Source organism: Danio rerio, chromosome 9, assembly GCF_052040795.2.
Source record: "Danio rerio strain M-AB ecotype USA chromosome 9, GRCz13ab, whole genome shotgun sequence".
Taxonomy (NCBI): Eukaryota; Metazoa; Chordata; class Actinopteri; order Cypriniformes; family Danionidae; genus Danio; species Danio rerio.
This window is the reverse complement of record NC_141029.1, coordinates 24,804,358-24,822,218: the sequence shown is the minus strand read 5'-3', so window position 1 is coordinate 24,822,218 and position 17,861 is coordinate 24,804,358. Positions and strand designations below refer to the sequence as shown.

Sequence of the window (17,861 nt, the reverse complement as noted above, 5' to 3'; positions counted from 1 at the left end):
GACCTATCAAACAGTTACACTGATAGATCATTCAAAACTGAAGACTCTGAAAGGTCATTTACTATCACTTCACCTTTTCTATACTACTTTGATTTATTTTGGCATAGTTTACCCAAAGATGAAAATTCTGTCATTATTATTATGTTTGATTTTCCCACTATGGATGTCTATAGTTACCGGTTTTCAACAGTCTTCAAAATATCCCTTTTTATGTTCAACAGAAAAACTTTCTACCTTTTTTTTTTTTGGGGGGGGGGGGGGGGGATGTTCCATTAACACCGCTTTCTAAAAGGGATAGTTTACCCTATCATTTACGCACTACTTTCCTTCAAGATTTTCCAAACCGTTATAAGCTTCTTCTTTTTTTTCCTGTTAAGCCAAAAAGAAGATATTTTGAAGAATGCTGGGAAATGGTAACCATTGACTTCCATGTTTTTTGTTATTCCTACAAAGAATGTCAATTGTTACATGTTTTTATTTTTTATTTTAATTATATTCTTGTGTGCTTAACAGAAAAAAAGAAGCTTATAAAGGTTTGGAAACTCTTGGGGGAGAGTAAACAGTGAGTAAATGTTTGGGCGAACTATCCTTTAAAGAAAGTGGAGTTAATGGAATTGTTAATGTACACCCACCAAAAAATACCATCCTGCCATTTTTAATCATTCTTGACTTGTTCCAGAGCAGTTTGAGTTTTTCTGTTTAACACAAAAGGAGATATTTTGAAGAATGTTGAAAACTAGGCGACCTTGGGTGTCAATAAATATATTTATTGTTTATTTAAGTAGGTGGTCCATTCTGCTGTGGCGAATAAAAGGACTAAGCTGAAGGAAAATTAATGGATGAATAATTTAATAGTTTAATTCTGTTTTATGTGCTTGCTTCTTGGTTGCTTTTAGTCATTTATTTATTTATTTTGTATTATTATTTTGTGTGTGTGTGTGTGTGTGTGTGTGTGTGTGTTTGTGTGTGTGTGTGTGTGTTTGTGTGTGTGTGTGTGTGTGTGTGTGTGTGTGTGTGTGTGTGATTTACAATTTAATTATTTTCTCCAAAACATTTCCAAAGAGTACGGCTTGAAAACCCCTACTAGACATGTTTGGTCAGAAATACAATCTCTAGTATCAGTCGACGACGCTGTCAGTGAGAGTGCGTGGCTGTAACTCAAGACACACACCCAGCTCCCTATCTAGACGACATTTTTAAACATCTCAACAACTGGCGAACAATTTAAACGCTGTTCAGGCGCAAAACTACCACGCAGTCTATGTAGGATTTGAGACCTATGTTTGAGACACGACCAGAGAGACTTCCGGTGTGTGTTGCGTGGCTGTTGTGTCTTCGCCGCTTTGATTGAGCTCAGTGAGTGTTTGCGGCAGAGGCCACAGTGGCACGCAGACAGAAGCTCGACTCGACTCTCTGCCGCAGAGCCCAATGAACGCCCTCATTTCAGTCTCCTGCAGACATGACAGCGCTGAAATGATGCAGTATTCACAAACCCCATCCTCACGAGACATGGACACCATCCGCAGGAGGATGTTAAAGGAGTGAATAACTGTTACGGAGAGCACTGTTTCGCACTGAAGCGGATCGTTAGCTTAGCTGGCTAGCAGATAGATTTTCAGTCCCTGCTGCTGGGTGGTGTTGCCCGAGGCCGGACATCAGCGATGGGAATCATTTTCACTAAATTATGGAGGCTTTTCAACCACCAAGGTACGTGAGATAGAATATTAAACAGAATTTGGTTATGTCCTATATGTGGATATATTAGTTAACGTTAGCTAACAAGTGTCTGCTAACCTGCTACTGTAGTTTCGCTTTAAAACAGCGATGCTCGCGCGTATTATGCACGACTTCAGTAATTACAAACATGTTTCATATATACATGTGTTAGAGGGAAATATTGCCTGGCATTATATTTCAAAGATTTCGAAAATGTATCAGAAAAACTGCGACTGACAGCATTCGTCTGCTGCTGTGAGACTCGGTCTCTGTTTATGGAGGATGGAGCTCTGATGTCGTTATTTTTCCCTCATTTAGCTTACAGTAAGTTACATGTCGAGTCCTGTGGGACGCTTGTATAGTTCCTATGTAAAATTTAGTAACTATACACTCCTAAAAATAAAGGTTATTTAATGTTTCCCATAAACAACACTTCCCATCCATCATGGAAGCTTTTTATTCCTCACAAGGGTTTTTAACAGTGTAAAAAAGATTTTTTATTAAAGAATTCTTGTATTTAAAAAAGTTTATTTAAAGAAAGGTTTTTGAGAATGAAGATGTTCGTCTGTGGCATCACGAAGTTTTGGTTCTTGGCACCATCAATTGTGTAGTTTTCACTTTACTGTTCCACAAAACAACTTAAAATGTACTTCTTCTGAGTGTTTTTGTCATTTATCAATACAAGAACCCTAAAAATATATTTGCTTTAAAAGCGAAAATACATTAATTGATCAGAACAAAGAAGTGAGAACAGATATCTTTTAAAGCACAGTGCAGAACTAGCATTTAATTAAAAGTGAAAATCTATTTATAATTCACCATTACTGCATATAATTATAATTTACCATAGCCTCATGGGATGATAGTCCTTTTCAAGGTATATCACGGTTTGGAAAAGTTAAGGTTTTGTCAGGGCTTTCCATGCCCTTTTACATCTACTTTTCTTCATGTGTTCAATGTTTCCCCCTGTATCTTTTCATTGAATTGCACACAACTTATTTTCTAAACAATCTAGTTTTGTTTTATTTGTATATACGGATTACTTTGGTAAGCTACTGACATCTGGTGAAAATTCCAAGTCAGCTGCACTTTTAGAAACATGTTTTCTGAGAAAAAACGGTGATGTGTTCAATACTTATTTTGCCTGCTATATTATGCCCCTTTTCATAAGATGAAAAATAAATCTGTGTCCCCAGATTTTGTTTGTGAAGGTTCAGTTTATAATACCTCATGAATCTTATACCGGCCCTTGCCTAGAAAACAACTTATTGTTTTCATTTGGATTTCAGTGGAAGATTTTTTCTTTCTTTTAATATATTTATTTTATTCTCCTATACTATCTTTGATATTATATACTTTGTCATTGATAAACCACAGCTCATCTAAACAGGGATAGCCAGTTATCAGCATTTAGAATAGATTAACCTGCTTTAGCTTCAGTAGGTCTGAATTGAAAAGCGAAACAGCCATTGCAGCACTCTTTGCTTTTTTTAAGGCAGATCATTTGTGCCTCTTTGCCCTGTGGTTGTGCAGGCTGGGCATTTTACAGCACTGTGCATCTCTGACTCTGGTGTAATCCTCAAAGCGGTGGAATTTGTGTCAGCATTACTCGTTACACACATCCATGTGATAGCCAGTGGTCTCTCATTTATTATAAATGCTGCGGGATGTCCATAAAGCATATTCTTGTTTGAAGGACTTGCACATCAGCGTGTGACGTACTGAGCGTGTGCAATCTGCAACATAACCCAGTGGAACATTTCTCTCCGTTCTCACCTTACTCATTATCTGAACAGATCATTGTGCTAGGCTTGAGCTTGGTAATGTGAGCGTTGGAGAGTGTTGTGTGCAGTCAGACACATCTCTTTTATCTATTTTTGGTTTATAGTAATAGTCTTTAGTACTAGTTCAATTCTTAAAAATAACTGAATACAATGTTGTTCATAGGTTTGGGGTCAGCAGTTTTTTTTTCTTTCTTTAAAAGACTCGAATACTTAACAACTCAATTTATTTGATTAAAACTGTTATAGTGAAATATTTACTAATTAAAATAGTTTTTGTCTAGTTTAATATATTTTAAATATATTCCAGTACAGGCAGAGCTGAATTGTCAGCAGCCATTACTCCAGTATTCTGTGTTACATTTCGGAAATGTTTCTTATGTTAATTTGTTGCTCAAGAATCATTCTTTAGGATTATCTGTGTGTAGTATTTTGGTAAAAATTGTGTTATTTTTTCAGGATTCCCAATGAATAGACTAGGCATGAGCCGGTAAGATTCTGACGGTATGATAGCCATGGATAAAAATATCATGGTTTTACGTTTTGATTAATGTAATCAGTTAAATGGTTAGAAATATAATTGTTTATTTTTTATTTTTTAAGTTTTGCTGCATAAATGTGCAACATACTGTATATTTGTTAACTTGCCGGGCGGTAACACGTGCAACTACAGATGTATTTGGCAGAGAAGCAGAATGAAAGGACCGAAAAGTATTTTTTGGTCACAGTTTGACACAGACAAGATGATGCTAAGCGCTGATGGTGATTGCCTCTGTCCTGAATCTGCATCATAAACACCCTGGTCTCTTCACACAAGTGGAGATAGAATCCGCAAACTTTCTGAAATGTCCAATCAATGCTTTGCAAACAAGCCGTTCACAAGCAGGAGTGTCGAGGTTTTTTCTCCATCAGCGTTCTCTGCGGTACTCATAAATGCAAAGTTTTGATGATATAGTGTACAACCAACAAGGCATGATTTTTTCCATTTGGAAAATTACAGTTATTAATAGTTATTATAAAAGGTTCATTTTTAAAATAGCATACTCAATGAATTAAACAAAACCATAGATTTACTCGTTTTTTTTTTTTTTCATAATAATAACTCCGCACTAAATTGAGGCTTTCTTTTTTTAGCTAGATTAATGATAAAACATAATTTGCAAATTAATGCATTACTAATATGTAAAAAATAAAACTATTAAATGCTCTAGTAGTAAAAGTTAAGATGTCAAAAATAGAATGGCAGTTAATTTTTTTAAATTATTAATCTGGCCGGTTAACCGTTAATAATAGGTTAACCAGCAGCGGTTGTCGGTTAGGAAAATTAACAAGCATCCCTAGTTTCACGCTATTGTGGTGACAGCTCTAAAATAAGTTCTTTTTAAATGTTTGGGTAACACAACTGAACACAATCTATTTTATTTTGAGAAACATATAAAGTACTGTGAAACAGTAAAGATGTCAGTATAAATAATTAAAACAAATCATTGACTACTTCTGTCTTCATTAGTTTCAAAAACCCAGATTTCGTTACAACTCGAAAAGGCATCTTTGGAGATCTTTCTTTTCTTTGGATTTAAAGTAAAGCCAATGCAAAAATCTAGCATTGCGATATATACAAATATATATATATATATATATATATATATATATATATATATATATATATATATATATATATACACATTTTTTATTTTATTTTACGATTTGAATACAGTTTCACCAGATGACTTAAATATTTCTATTTGTAAAGAATTTATAATGTTAGGTCGATTGAGATGATTCTGCAGTGGAAGTGTATCTTCAAAAAATCTAATAAACAATCTATAAACCTTTTGGGGTTCCCTGACACACTCTTGTATCTTCATTTTATTTTTGTTTCCCAACATAAACATGTGTGCATCCGCAAATCAAGAAGAATTTATTTGATCCATGATATAAAAATAGTATCTTTGAAACATTACAAACATATTTACTGCCACTTTCTTCATGCAGCCTTGCTGAAGAAAATTCACTCCAAGCATTCAAAGAAAAATCAATGTTAGTCTTTCAGCCTAAATCCACATTTTTGTTGTTGATTTCATCACACTGCATTACTGGCACACAAAAAGTGAATACATTCTTTCAAAACGATTTGTGGAAAAGGTAGACATGATAAGATATAATCACACACAGGCTGAATGATTAGAACTGAACTCCTTGCTCCGTGCATGCTTTGTATGCCTTTGATTTTCTTGCTTTTTTATTCCTGAGTTTAATGTTCTTTGTTGTGCAGGTTATGAAACTCGCCATGTATGAAACATCTAAACTTTGAAAATAAGATTTCTTTAAAGTTGAAACTGAAGATGTCATCCAAATCAGCTAGCTTTGTCTGTTTTAATTGTCAACTTTGTGGTGCATTATCACATTAATTAGTCATGTATTTGTTTGTTCTTTGCAAAAAAAAGTAAATAAATAAAATTCAGAGGTATGAAAAAACTGATGCTTCAACTTCTACAAATCTTCCTAATGTCAAGCTGAAGTTGCCAGGCTGGTTTTAAATGCCGATTTATTTTTTCAGCATAACCAGAATGGTCAGAAAATACACATACCTATGGTATTGCATTGTTTTTGCAAAACAGTAAACGCTTATTTTACTCTATGTGAATGTATATAATTGTACATTCAACAAGTGAAGAAAACTCAACAAAAATATGTTTATGTTTTATGCTTAGCAACTTTTCTTTATTAAATGTAAGACATTTAGACAGTGCTTGGATATAAGTGTATTGTTGAGACCTCCTGATGTCTTTATGAGCTCAAAGAGAGATCAGGAATCATGTGACTTGAACCGCCTCTTTATATCTACAAGTTAACACTGCTGCATATGAATTTGATACACCCCATGTGTGTCCCATTTTGCCACATTTTTTAATACATGAGAGTACTTAGCATATATATTTTTCTTGTGAAGACAGGGAATTGAAAAAAAAATGTTTTGAAGTTCTACTAAAACACATCTTTACAATACTTAACCTTTGGACGCTTTTTAAATGCTGGCTGACATGATTACATTAACCTCAGACTCTTGAGTGTCATCAGCTTTAAAGGTCGTGTTTACACCTGCCACATCAAGATGATTTTTTTTTGCCAATCCAATCATGAGTGCATTTTGCTAAATACAGTTTTAAACTGGGTTTAAAATGTTCCACTCTTATCAACTTTCATAAACTCATAATATTGGGTGGCTTTTATAGTATAAACACTCTACAGCTACAAAACACCTCCTGGGGTCCGTTCTTCGTACGTGGATTACTCAGTTAGCTGGATTTGGATATTGACGATTTGACATGATCCAGGATCGTTTCGTTTTTCAAAGCTGATCCGAGAGTTGTTTTCATAGCAACAGTTCTGCTAGCTCAAACCTGATCGGAAGCAGGTTCAAATCATATAAACAGGATTAGATCGGCTCAGTGCATGCAAAGATAATAGAGAAAGTATGTACCGAATTCTGATATTTTCTTACAGTAGTTATATACACTTGGGAAAATAGTAAATATATTTTAACTATATATATAAAGTTATAGTTATTAATAAAATAAATAAAGTTATATATATTAATAAAACTTATGCAATCTGCACCCCCAAAATAAAAGTACAAAGTCTGCCACCTGGTGGTGCAAAGAGAAAACTTATTGATATGAACTTTTTAGATCGCTTTAGTACAAATTGTGTATGATAATAGAAATGCAGAATATGTGACTTTTGAAACAATAAATAATACATTAATGCCGTCGTAAACATGTTTTGGCAGTTAATATGCCAGTGATTTGATGCTTCACAAAAGTTGCAGACGCCTTTACCAATATCAAAATGCTTTTGTAAACATCCAGTTATTCCATAAAGTGATTAATAAACCGGCTACTATAATAAAGAAAATCTTTTCTAAATGTAGAACTAAATACATTGATATGCATTGAAATACATGATGAATACTCTTGACACAAGTGTAAAGCCTGCAGTTCACAACAAATGTGGAAAGTTATTGCGTGTGATATTTAACAAACGATTTACTGCTAATTTGATGTAATTTTGCTCACATTCATAATAGAATATTAATCAGATGATGTCATTACGCTGCTGTGCCGTCAGCCAATCATGGCATTGCTGATCATGATTTCGAGGATCGACAGATCTGTCCTTCACAACACACGCAGAGATCTCAGATCAGTTCATCCAGACATTCTAATCTGATTCGCGAACTTGTTTGAAGAACCAAATTAGAGAGAGGTCAGTTATCAAGATTAAAAGATCCAGCATCTGCCAAATCATCTTAGATCATTTAAGCGAGGTACGAAGAACGGACCCCTGCTCTCTGCCTACTGAACTAATGTGTATGGGAAGTGTGTGAAAAAGCACCAAAACAACGTGCACGCGAAAACATGTTGATTATTACACCATCCACATGGTTTCCATTAACTTACTTTTTTTGCTCTTTTGTAAAGCGTATGCAAATTCAATAGCAAATCCATTTCTAAATTCTATTAGCACAGACAAGTTACTTTGTATAATTGTAATGTCATTTGTTGTGTATATATAGCGCATTTATCGTGTGTGGCCTGTATATATTATGTATAACTTGTGTTTATTGCATCTTTTTGTTGAGTCACTGAATACCTCTTCAATTGCAAGCCTGCTAAATTTAAATGTAAATTTCTGCATTTTTGAATCAGTTATTTAATGTTACGAATTAAATACTTGCTGTGGGTGCTCAAATGAGTTCATCAAAGCATACAGTTTATTATGTGATTGTCTTTGTTAGCGTTCAGAAAAATAGAATAATAAATTACTGCTCTAAAGGTTAGATATTTGGCTATACTGTGTTCTTAACATTGTGCTCATTAAACATCCGACAAGTGTTGCATGTTAAAGCATTCACATTTTTCTGTCTGTTTATGGCAACTAATATCATATAATAAAGGTTTCATAAAAATGTTTTACCTTTTTTTATACCCTTTTTAAAAACTTTTTTTAACCTTTTTATAAGAATTGAAATCTCAGAAATGTAATTGAATTTGGTATGAGTATGCATATAATATGGCAAAAAAAATTGCATTATCTGTTTAAAAGACGGGGCGAGGCAGTGGCGCAGTAGGTAGTGCTGTAGCCTCACAGCAAGAGGGTCGCTGGTTCGAACCTCGGCTCAGTTGGTGTTTCTGTGTGAAGTTTGCATGTTCTCCCTGCCTGCGGTTTCCCCCACAGTCCAAAGACATGCGGTACAGGTGAGTTGGGTTGGCTAAATTGTCCGTAGTGTGTGTGAATGTGTGTGTGGTTGTTTCCCAGAGATGGGTTGCGGCTGGAAGGGCATCCACTGCGTAAAAACCTGCTGTATAAGTTGGCGGTTCATTCCGCTGTGGTGACCCCGGATTAATAAAGGGACTAAGCCGACAAGAAAATGAATGAAGGAATGTTTAAAAGACTAATTAAGATACTGCAATACCATATTTTGCCTAAATCGCCCTGCCCACAATACCTTCAAGTACTTGTGTTGCATTGAGTTCTCATGAAAAAGTGATGTCTACAGACATTACATTTTTGTGTTGTCACATTGTACATCTTGACAAATTCGAACACAATAGCATGTTGACAGAAGTGTGAACAAGTGTTCCCGACATGCATTTGAATGGGGCCAAAGTTTTGTTTTGCTGGGAAGATTTTATATATATAATATATATATAATTCTCTAATTAAATAGCTAAATATTGGACAAGACATTGTACAAATTGATGTTTAGTGAACTGTCTCTACCTCAAGCTAAGCAAGGACAGTGGTCTAGCTAGTGTGCATACTTGTGAGTCATTCTCCAACACATGAATGGGTGTGTCTGAATGTACTTGAATACCTCATGCAGGTACTGACTCACTGCAGTGTGTTCTAGTTACAGCTTTTTCTTCATTCTGTTCAAGAGAAAAGAAGTAGTCTTTTCTCTCATTTATTCTGCATTCTCTGATTCGTTTCGCACATTAATCATTTTAAGTCTTTTCATTTATGACCTTAGAATAAATATTACTACTTATATCCTACTATTTATATTACTGAGTTATCATGTTAAACAAGTGAATTATTAACTAATGTTTTTGTCTTGTCATTTTTAGCAAATATGAGTCTTAGCCAGATTTTAAATGTTTCATATTATTATTTGTGAATGCTGGTTATAGACAAATTAGAATTTCGTTTATTACAACAAAGTAAAGTGTTTTTAAAAAGTACCGTCCAAAAGAGCCCATAATGTGATTTGTATAAAACCTGTCTTTATTGGGTCCATTTTGGCATCTGGGATGCAAAAAAAAAAAAAAAAGAAAAAAGAAATGCTGACTATTTTTGCATGTAGCAGTCAGTTCAATTCCATTGAGATATTTGCATTAGCTCTACAATATGCTTGTTGTTCATTGTCATGCATGATAAATTATAGTAGCCTATGCAAAATCCTCTTGCAACTAAGCATTGTGTTCTTTTGTGGAAACTATTTGGCCACCTTTACACACCCATAGGTGTCACCACGTCATCTACTCTCTGATTCCTTTGAAGTTTTTGCAGATGCAAACAGCCCTATCCAGAGTCATTCTTCTCATGCAGTTGCTTTCAATGTGAGAGTGGTTTTTGAATGTGTTGCATGTTAAAGTCTATATAGTCCATTTCTGTTTCTTTTATTTAGTCCATTCCAAGTCAGCTGTGTATCGTTTCACCTGGCCTACATTAACAAAATTGTTCATGTAAATGGGTGCGTTTGACCAAAATGAGTCTTCTTAATGTCAGTACTTTGTCAGACATGCTCTTTTGGTAACCTTTGGTGCATAATCTCTTACAGCATTGTTTGTGATTAATGTGGGAAGTAAAAAAAAAAAAAGTTGTTTTAAGGACAGGAACTGGATTAGTTTCTTCTACCTCCAGCTTAAGGCAAGTTTGAAACTTATTGCTTTTTACTGCGTGGGATTGGCAGATTTCAGTTCTTCCTTTTGTAAGAAGGGCTTGACAGTCCCCTTTATGCTTGAGCTACTGTATAAAATTATGCATTGGTATGATGATGCATTTAAATACTGGTATATACACGCATATGTGTTCTATTTATTTAACCACTGTCAAAATGAAAGGTGGTTGACTGCATTGTTTGATATGATGTGAAGTGTTTACTGAAACATTGAATTGTTTTCCTGTTTTCCCCCAGAGCACAAGGTCATTATTGTTGGGCTGGACAATGCAGGAAAGACCACCATACTTTATCAGTTGTAAGTATTGCAGCTAGTCCATTCTTAATCTCAGTATAATAAAATATAGCAAATGAGTACATGTAATACATATAGAATACTGTATTGACCATTTCAATGTGGTGATGTCATTGGCCCATGAACATTTCCTGCTTATTTTTTTAATTATTTTATATTTGTAACAAGAAGTGATTTAATCACAGTTTGATGTTATACCAGCTATCATAATATTTTTTCTTAATATTTGAAACCTTTTGGACATCAGAAAACAATGGAAATTCAAAGTGTAAAACAGGAAGTTGGTGCCAGTTTTGTGCTTTTTGACTCGGATGGAAACGTTGCTTTATTCGGACGTCTTTTATGTGATATTGCATTTTTGTGCATAAAGTTAATTAGCATTTGATGGATGGAAACATAGCTGTTGACAAACCTGAAAATATGTCATGTACCTCCTTTGCACTTAATATCAGTTAATTGTCTATATGTTAATAGCAAACAGCAAAGAGAATGGGATATGCACAAAAGGAGAAAACGCAATGAAAATAATGCCAATGCCAGAAAAAGACACCTCCATAAATTTTTCAACCTGTGGAACCAGACCGTTTATACCCACTGTAGAGTTGGTCACTCCATGATGACACACAAGTTTTTAGAACTAGGTAGGGCTGGGCGATTAATCGAAAAGTAATCGAAATTGACATTCAGAACCTATAATCGATCAAATATTTCCAGGTCAAATTTTTTTTTTTTTTTGCTTACTTTCCCTACTGAGTCACGTGACCCCGTTGAACTGAACAATGTTCAGCACTTTGTAGCCACATCTGATCTCTATGGTGTCATTTGATTGAAAAATGTCGTGAGTGAAGTATTACAAGTTAAAAACGATGCATGTAATACGAGCGTGCAAATGTCTTTGCTTAAACTCTGATTTCCTCTGTTAGTACACACAATTTTTGCGAGCTCACAAATACACTGCTTATTTATTTTCACTTTTTTAATAAAAAAAGTGACTTGGTTTTAGGCAAATTTTTATTTTAGTTTAATTTCAGTTGTTCAATATTGATGTTCAATAAATAATCATTAACAGTAGATAGTGTGCATTTCAATCAATTATTTTAAAATCAAGTAACTCGTCCTTCATTCAAAAAATCCCTCAATTGTACTATGTGAGCGTATTTACCGTAAAAAACCTGTCAGTGAACTATGAAGGCAAAAAATTAAATAAAATAATCGTAATAATTGAATTACAATGGTTAGTTAATCGTGGTTTTCATTTTAGGCCAAATCACCCAGTCCCTCATGTTCTTTTTGCAAAAGTACTTTGTCTATGAAGCGTGTTCTATTAGATTGTGCTGTGAGCATTTCTTCTATTCACTTTTCACACTGTTAAACCAAATACAGTTTTAGAGTTTTTAGCAAAAATAAATAGTAGGCATGCTCCAATTGATTGGCTGGAGATCGGTATCGGCCAACAATCACATTTTATGAATTGATCGGTAATCTGGCCGATCACATGAACCGATTGAAAGTGTTTGTTTTCAGGTTTACAAGCAAAGGAAGATCCATTTTAACTTCTTGCGCATTAAATGTGCTACAAACTTTTTTTACATTGAGATATATTGAATTATTCTTCCGTCATTTGCAATCTTTCCAAATTCTATTGTCAGTCATTTCCTTTACCAAAATTTTATCTGTTTAATCTATTATTTTCTGTAAAGCTGCTTCTAACCATGACGTGTCCACGCTAAATGGTTATAAGAGATGTGTTTAAGGGATTGTATGCCACATCCTTCATTTATTCTCTTAGGAAAGTAGAGATCTCCACTCAAGTATCATAGTTAAAGGAAAAATGTGCTTTATGCAGTGTTAAAGTTATATAAAGCTTGAAGCATCTCAATTGGTACTCTGTATTGGCTGATCACCATGATAAGTAATCTGTACTCTGTATTAGCTCATAAAAAATCCTGGTCGGAGAATCCCTAATAAATGAAAAAAAAATATATATATATAATTCAACTTCACTATACATTTCTTGCCATTAAAACAGCCATAGTAGCTGGCTCTGACAAGTCACTGTTTGTCATCTCTAAACCTTTATTAACTGTTTTAGATTTTTATCTTGTGTAATAATCATTGCTGTTGATGTTTTTTTATTGTTATATATGTATATAAATTATTAGAGAAAAGTGATGAAATGTTGTAAATTTGATTTGGTTTTGAAATTGAACTAGCCAGAGAAGCTGATGGCAATAAATTCAACAATCTCTCTCTCTCTCATATCTCCAGCTCTATGAATGAGGTGGTCCACACTTCACCCACCATAGGCAGCAATGTGGAAGAGATTGTGGTGAACAATACACACTTCCTCATGTGGGACATTGGAGGACAGGAGTCGCTGCGCTCCTCATGGAACACTTACTACACCAACACAGAGGTAGATGTCCTGAGATCTCTCTGAAAGGGTGAAGGGAATGTCTCCTTAACATGTGTCTCTTGTGTGCAGTTTGTGATCGTGGTGGTGGACAGCACTGACCGAGAGAGGATCTCCGTGACCAGAGAGGAGCTCTACAGGATGTTAGCTCACGAGGCCAGTATATGTCAAAGGCATTAGTATGTTTTTTTTTCTTGTCTGCTCAGACAACATTTGATTTCACTTCCTTATTTCTTATTATTAGGATCTGAAAAAAGCTGGTTTGTTGATATTCGCTAACAAGCAAGACGTGAAGGGCTGTTTGACTGTAGCTGAGATTTCTCAGAGTCTTCAGCTGACTTCTGTCAAAGACCATCAGTGGCACATTCAGGCATGCTGTGCCCTCACCGGAGAAGGGTAAGCTTACGAAATAAACACATGCATGTAAAGGTCCAATTATATTTTATGACAATCGACATGATATAATGCTTCACAGATTGTGTACATGTCTGCAGTTCTAGTCATGTTGCTTGATAGAAATGATGAGTCATCATATATCTGAATGTTGCTGACAAATATAGACAAGATCTTGTGTTTCCAGTCCAGGAGCGTTTACATGACTAAGCTGAATTCTCACATCTTTATTAGTTTTAAGTAGACAATTATAAGTAGCAATAAGAAAATAAATCATATCTCAGGACATCTACCTCTGTGTTGGTGTAGTAAGTGTTCCATGAGGAGCGCAGCGACTCCTGTCCCTCATTCGTTAATGTCTCAAAATAACTTGTAATAAATGTCAAAAATATGACATTGTTTTTGCTTTAGATTTAGTTTTTTACATGATTAGGGCACAAGGAGTAGAAAGGGAGGAGAAAAGGTACAATTTTAAATGAATAAAGTTCAAATGAAGTGATATTAAAATGACTTTATTTTTATGAATTTAATTGTGATGAGACATGGCATATTACTGTATAGATAGGGATGTTATAATTCACCATGAGCCAGTTGAAAATTTATTCAAATATGTGACTGTTCAAACTGGTAGAACGAATCGTCATGCATGTTTAAACCAAGGGGGCGCTGTGTTTATAACTCGCTTTACCTGCACATCAGCTGCAAGCAAGAGGTGGAGCGGCAGACTAGAATGACAGCGGTGAGGTGCGCCAGACAAAACACAAACTGTGTGCAAATACTTAAAACTAACAAAACTTACACTATTTACACTAACAGAATAATCAGCACATCAGAAACCAAACAACAATCAAAACCATCAGCAAAGTGGAAAATCTAGTCACTGAAGTCTATATGAAAAAAAAGTATTAATAAGCCAAACCGCTTGCTTGCTCCGACGAATGCTACAGAGATCACATGGTGCATCCGTGTTTTCATAGCGAAAGTGTGAAGATGTTTTTCAGACTGAAAGAGGAATCTGTTTTTACAGAAGCAGGTATTAGATTATTTTTAGCCTCTCCTTTTTAAATTAGTTCATGCATATTTAAATAATTTGCTTATTATTATTGAATATATAAAAATGTTCAAGATTATCTCTTTGTAAGTGTATCACACTGATATTTATACTAGTTAATTACACTAGTAATATTAATTATTTACCTTCATAATTACGTTCAACTCCTGTCTCAATCCTACTATATAATTAGTCATTTCATAATCAGTGTTTCATGCCAGTGGCCAGTCGCCTGGATCAGAGGGCCTATTGACCACCTCTGTACACACTGCTCTCTGCTTTAGGAAAGGCTTACCTCTCCACACCAGCCATCTCGGTCTCCAGTGAAAGACTTTGTTCATCAGTAGGGGACATTGTAAATGTGCAAAGACCTCAGCTTATGCCTAAAAATACAGAAATGCTGATATTTCCAGTTCCAGCACAGTCACAGTTTTAGTTTCTTTATATTAATGTGTGCTGCATTTAAGAAAAAAAATCAAATAAAAAAAACCTTAAATTTGTTTCAAAAATTTTTGTTATATCGTGAATCGTGAGATTAGTGTCATGAATTTTATCAAATCGTGTGTCAGGTCACTTATTACATCCGTATGTATAGATGCAGATCAAACAGCAGCAGAGTGCCTGCTTATGTGGAAAATGTACAATTAATATTTAATAATTCAATTAGTTAAATAGTGAACATTAATATTTATTTATTTTTAAATGATTTTGATTTTTGATTATTGTATCTAAAATACATTGTTTAACTAAATGTTTTGGGCACTGCATGTTGTTAATTGTATTATTAGTTTAGTGTAGTACTATAGTAATGTACGAGTAATACGTCTCTCTATCAGTGTTGCCAGATTGGGTGGTTTTGAATTTGATATCCATTTTATTTAACAAAACATAACTGTGTGCTCCTACTCCATTCATTTAATATTGACCAGTGCATGGGTGAAGGAAAGTTGCATCAGAATCTAACTCCCTGGACAAATCTGACTCCCCTCAGTACATGCGCATCACGCAGCCCCTGCAGTTATTCCTCATTCACACTAGCAGTGACTTTGTAGCTGCCTGACACTGGGTGGTGACCTGCTTCAAACAAAGGGGTGTGTAGGTCTACAGCACAGACAATACAACCAGCCTCTGAGCAAGCTGAGACACACCTGGTCACCAACGGTCGCTGTCACTCACGTAAATGGAGGTCACTCACTCTCAAGTTGAAACAAACAGTCGCTTGTGGTGTCAATGATGCTTTAAACACACAGTGATTTATCATGACACTTTTATCTATCTTTGTGCGTGCGGGAAGGTAGTGTTTTGATGTGATCCATTAATGTTATGGTTCTGTGACGGCTGGTGTTGGTTGCTGTATGGTTAAACTTATGACAGTTAAAGTAACTAGGTTAATTTCTATTTAAATAAATGAAAATAAATAAAATATTAATCTAATATTTGGTCTTTTTTGTGCGTTTGGGCAAGTTTTGGACCGCTTTTTGGCTGGCATCACTGCTCTCTGTGTAGTTTACGGAAGCAACTTTTCTCCAACCCCATTCAGCACAGAAAATACTGTGTATTTCACAATAAAAAGTGTGAGAGGTCATTAACATTTACTGAAAGACGATAGGAATGCACCACAATTCATGTCCGAGGTCATTAGGTTCAGAGGCCTTATCCTGAATGACCGACAGAAAGCTTCCTTTGTTTGATTTACAGAAAGGAAAAAAGGAGCATTGTTGAATGTGTCTTTTCTGCCTGCAGGCTCTGCCAGGGTCTAGAATGGATGATGTCACGGCTGCGGGTCAGATGACCTCTGACCTCAGTGTGCTCTCTCTGCGGAGGCCGGCGGACGCTCACTGTGAAGGGGATTCACCACAGCGTTTAATTTATTTCCGATTATTGAGAACTGTGAACAAACAATCTGCAACTAACTCACTAAAGTAAGTTGGGACTCGCAGACAGCATCAATCCAGTGTTTTTCTGCACGAGTGGCCATAGCAGGGGGGCGCACAGACATTGGACTAAGAGGACTTTCTTTCTCTGTGCTTGACTCTGCCTTGACTGGCCTCGCAGCTTTCCGGCTCCCTGAAATGGCGCTGTTGTCCAGTGTGAACAGTCCAGTATTTTCATTAACCCTGTGCCTGCAGCAGACTCTGACTGAGGTGGCACGGTACCATGCAAGCGGAGACTGCACTCATGTAATATACAACAAAATAAAGTGTTTTTATCTGTCATGACAGACGCTTCACACTTTACTTCTCTACAGATTTTCTCATTAGCCTTCGCTGGTTGACTTGACTTGTCACCAGTGGCAGTTCTAGTTTAAATGGGACCCTGGGCGAACCACCCCGTTTACACCCTCATCCCCCGAGAAATAAGGGTGACCCTGCATTTTTTTTATTACTCCCATTGGAAGACATGTAATTATTCTAAAATAACTACAGTAATTAGACCTAGATGTAACTGGAAGACAATGGAAAGACACAACTGGAGTGATGTGCTAAGATCACCTAAGAAATCATTTGCATGAATATTAATTATGACAATTTTATAGAATACAAAAACATGTTTTATAAAGTTATCTGTTGTCTTAGACCCAGCTCAGGGCTGAGAACTTATTAATTATTAGGCCTGGTTTATACTTCTGCGTCAAGTGATCCGCATGACCCACAGTACATGCAACGCACATAGCTGTGCATCTATTGTGCATACTTCAGCGCTAGTTGGCAGTGAGGTGTTAATGCTCCTCTGTGTCTAGTTTCTTCACTGGTGTTTTGTTTTTTCTGAACGCTTCCTTAATGAACAAGTGGTTCAAACTCGCTCATTTTGAGGCAGGAATTGGCAGACGTGCAATAACTATAACCATGAGGTTAACACAAAACAAAACTTTCCATCCAGAGCTCCTTCACTGAACTCTGCACTTGGAAACAATCACTCCATCAAGCTCGCGCAGCTCTCAGTCCCGCCCACACTCATCAGCACTACCAAGCCAGCCAATCACAGAGCTTGTGCTATGCGTTGTTGTGACGTGTAGTTACATTTTTTGCGCGTCGGTGTGCGCGTCACCGACAACCACAGCGAAGGCTACACATAGGCCACGCCATAGCATACACGTGCGCTTGACGCAGAAGTATAAATCAGCCTTTAAGTCCTACCTCCCTCACTCTTTATCCATCTTTTCTGCTTCATAGCCATGCTTAGTCCTAGTCAAAATAAGATAATCATCATATTATATGAAGTTTAGTTTTGTCTGTACAAAACTC

The 17,861-nt window shown here is 35.8% G+C and overlaps 1 protein-coding gene across 1 annotated transcript; it reads left to right on the top strand.

The window, feature by feature from the left end:
- Window positions 1-1,351: 1,351 nt before the first annotated feature.
- On the top strand, window positions 1,352-16,835 carry arl5a (ARF like GTPase 5A). The gene is given in 6 exon segments (NM_001002339.1): window positions 1,352-1,707; window positions 10,702-10,762; window positions 13,028-13,175; window positions 13,245-13,328; window positions 13,417-13,568; window positions 16,360-16,835. Coding segments are annotated over 6 exon segments (540 nt in total). The 5' UTR covers window positions 1,352-1,661; the 3' UTR covers window positions 16,409-16,835.
- Window positions 16,836-17,861: the final 1,026 nt, after the last annotated feature.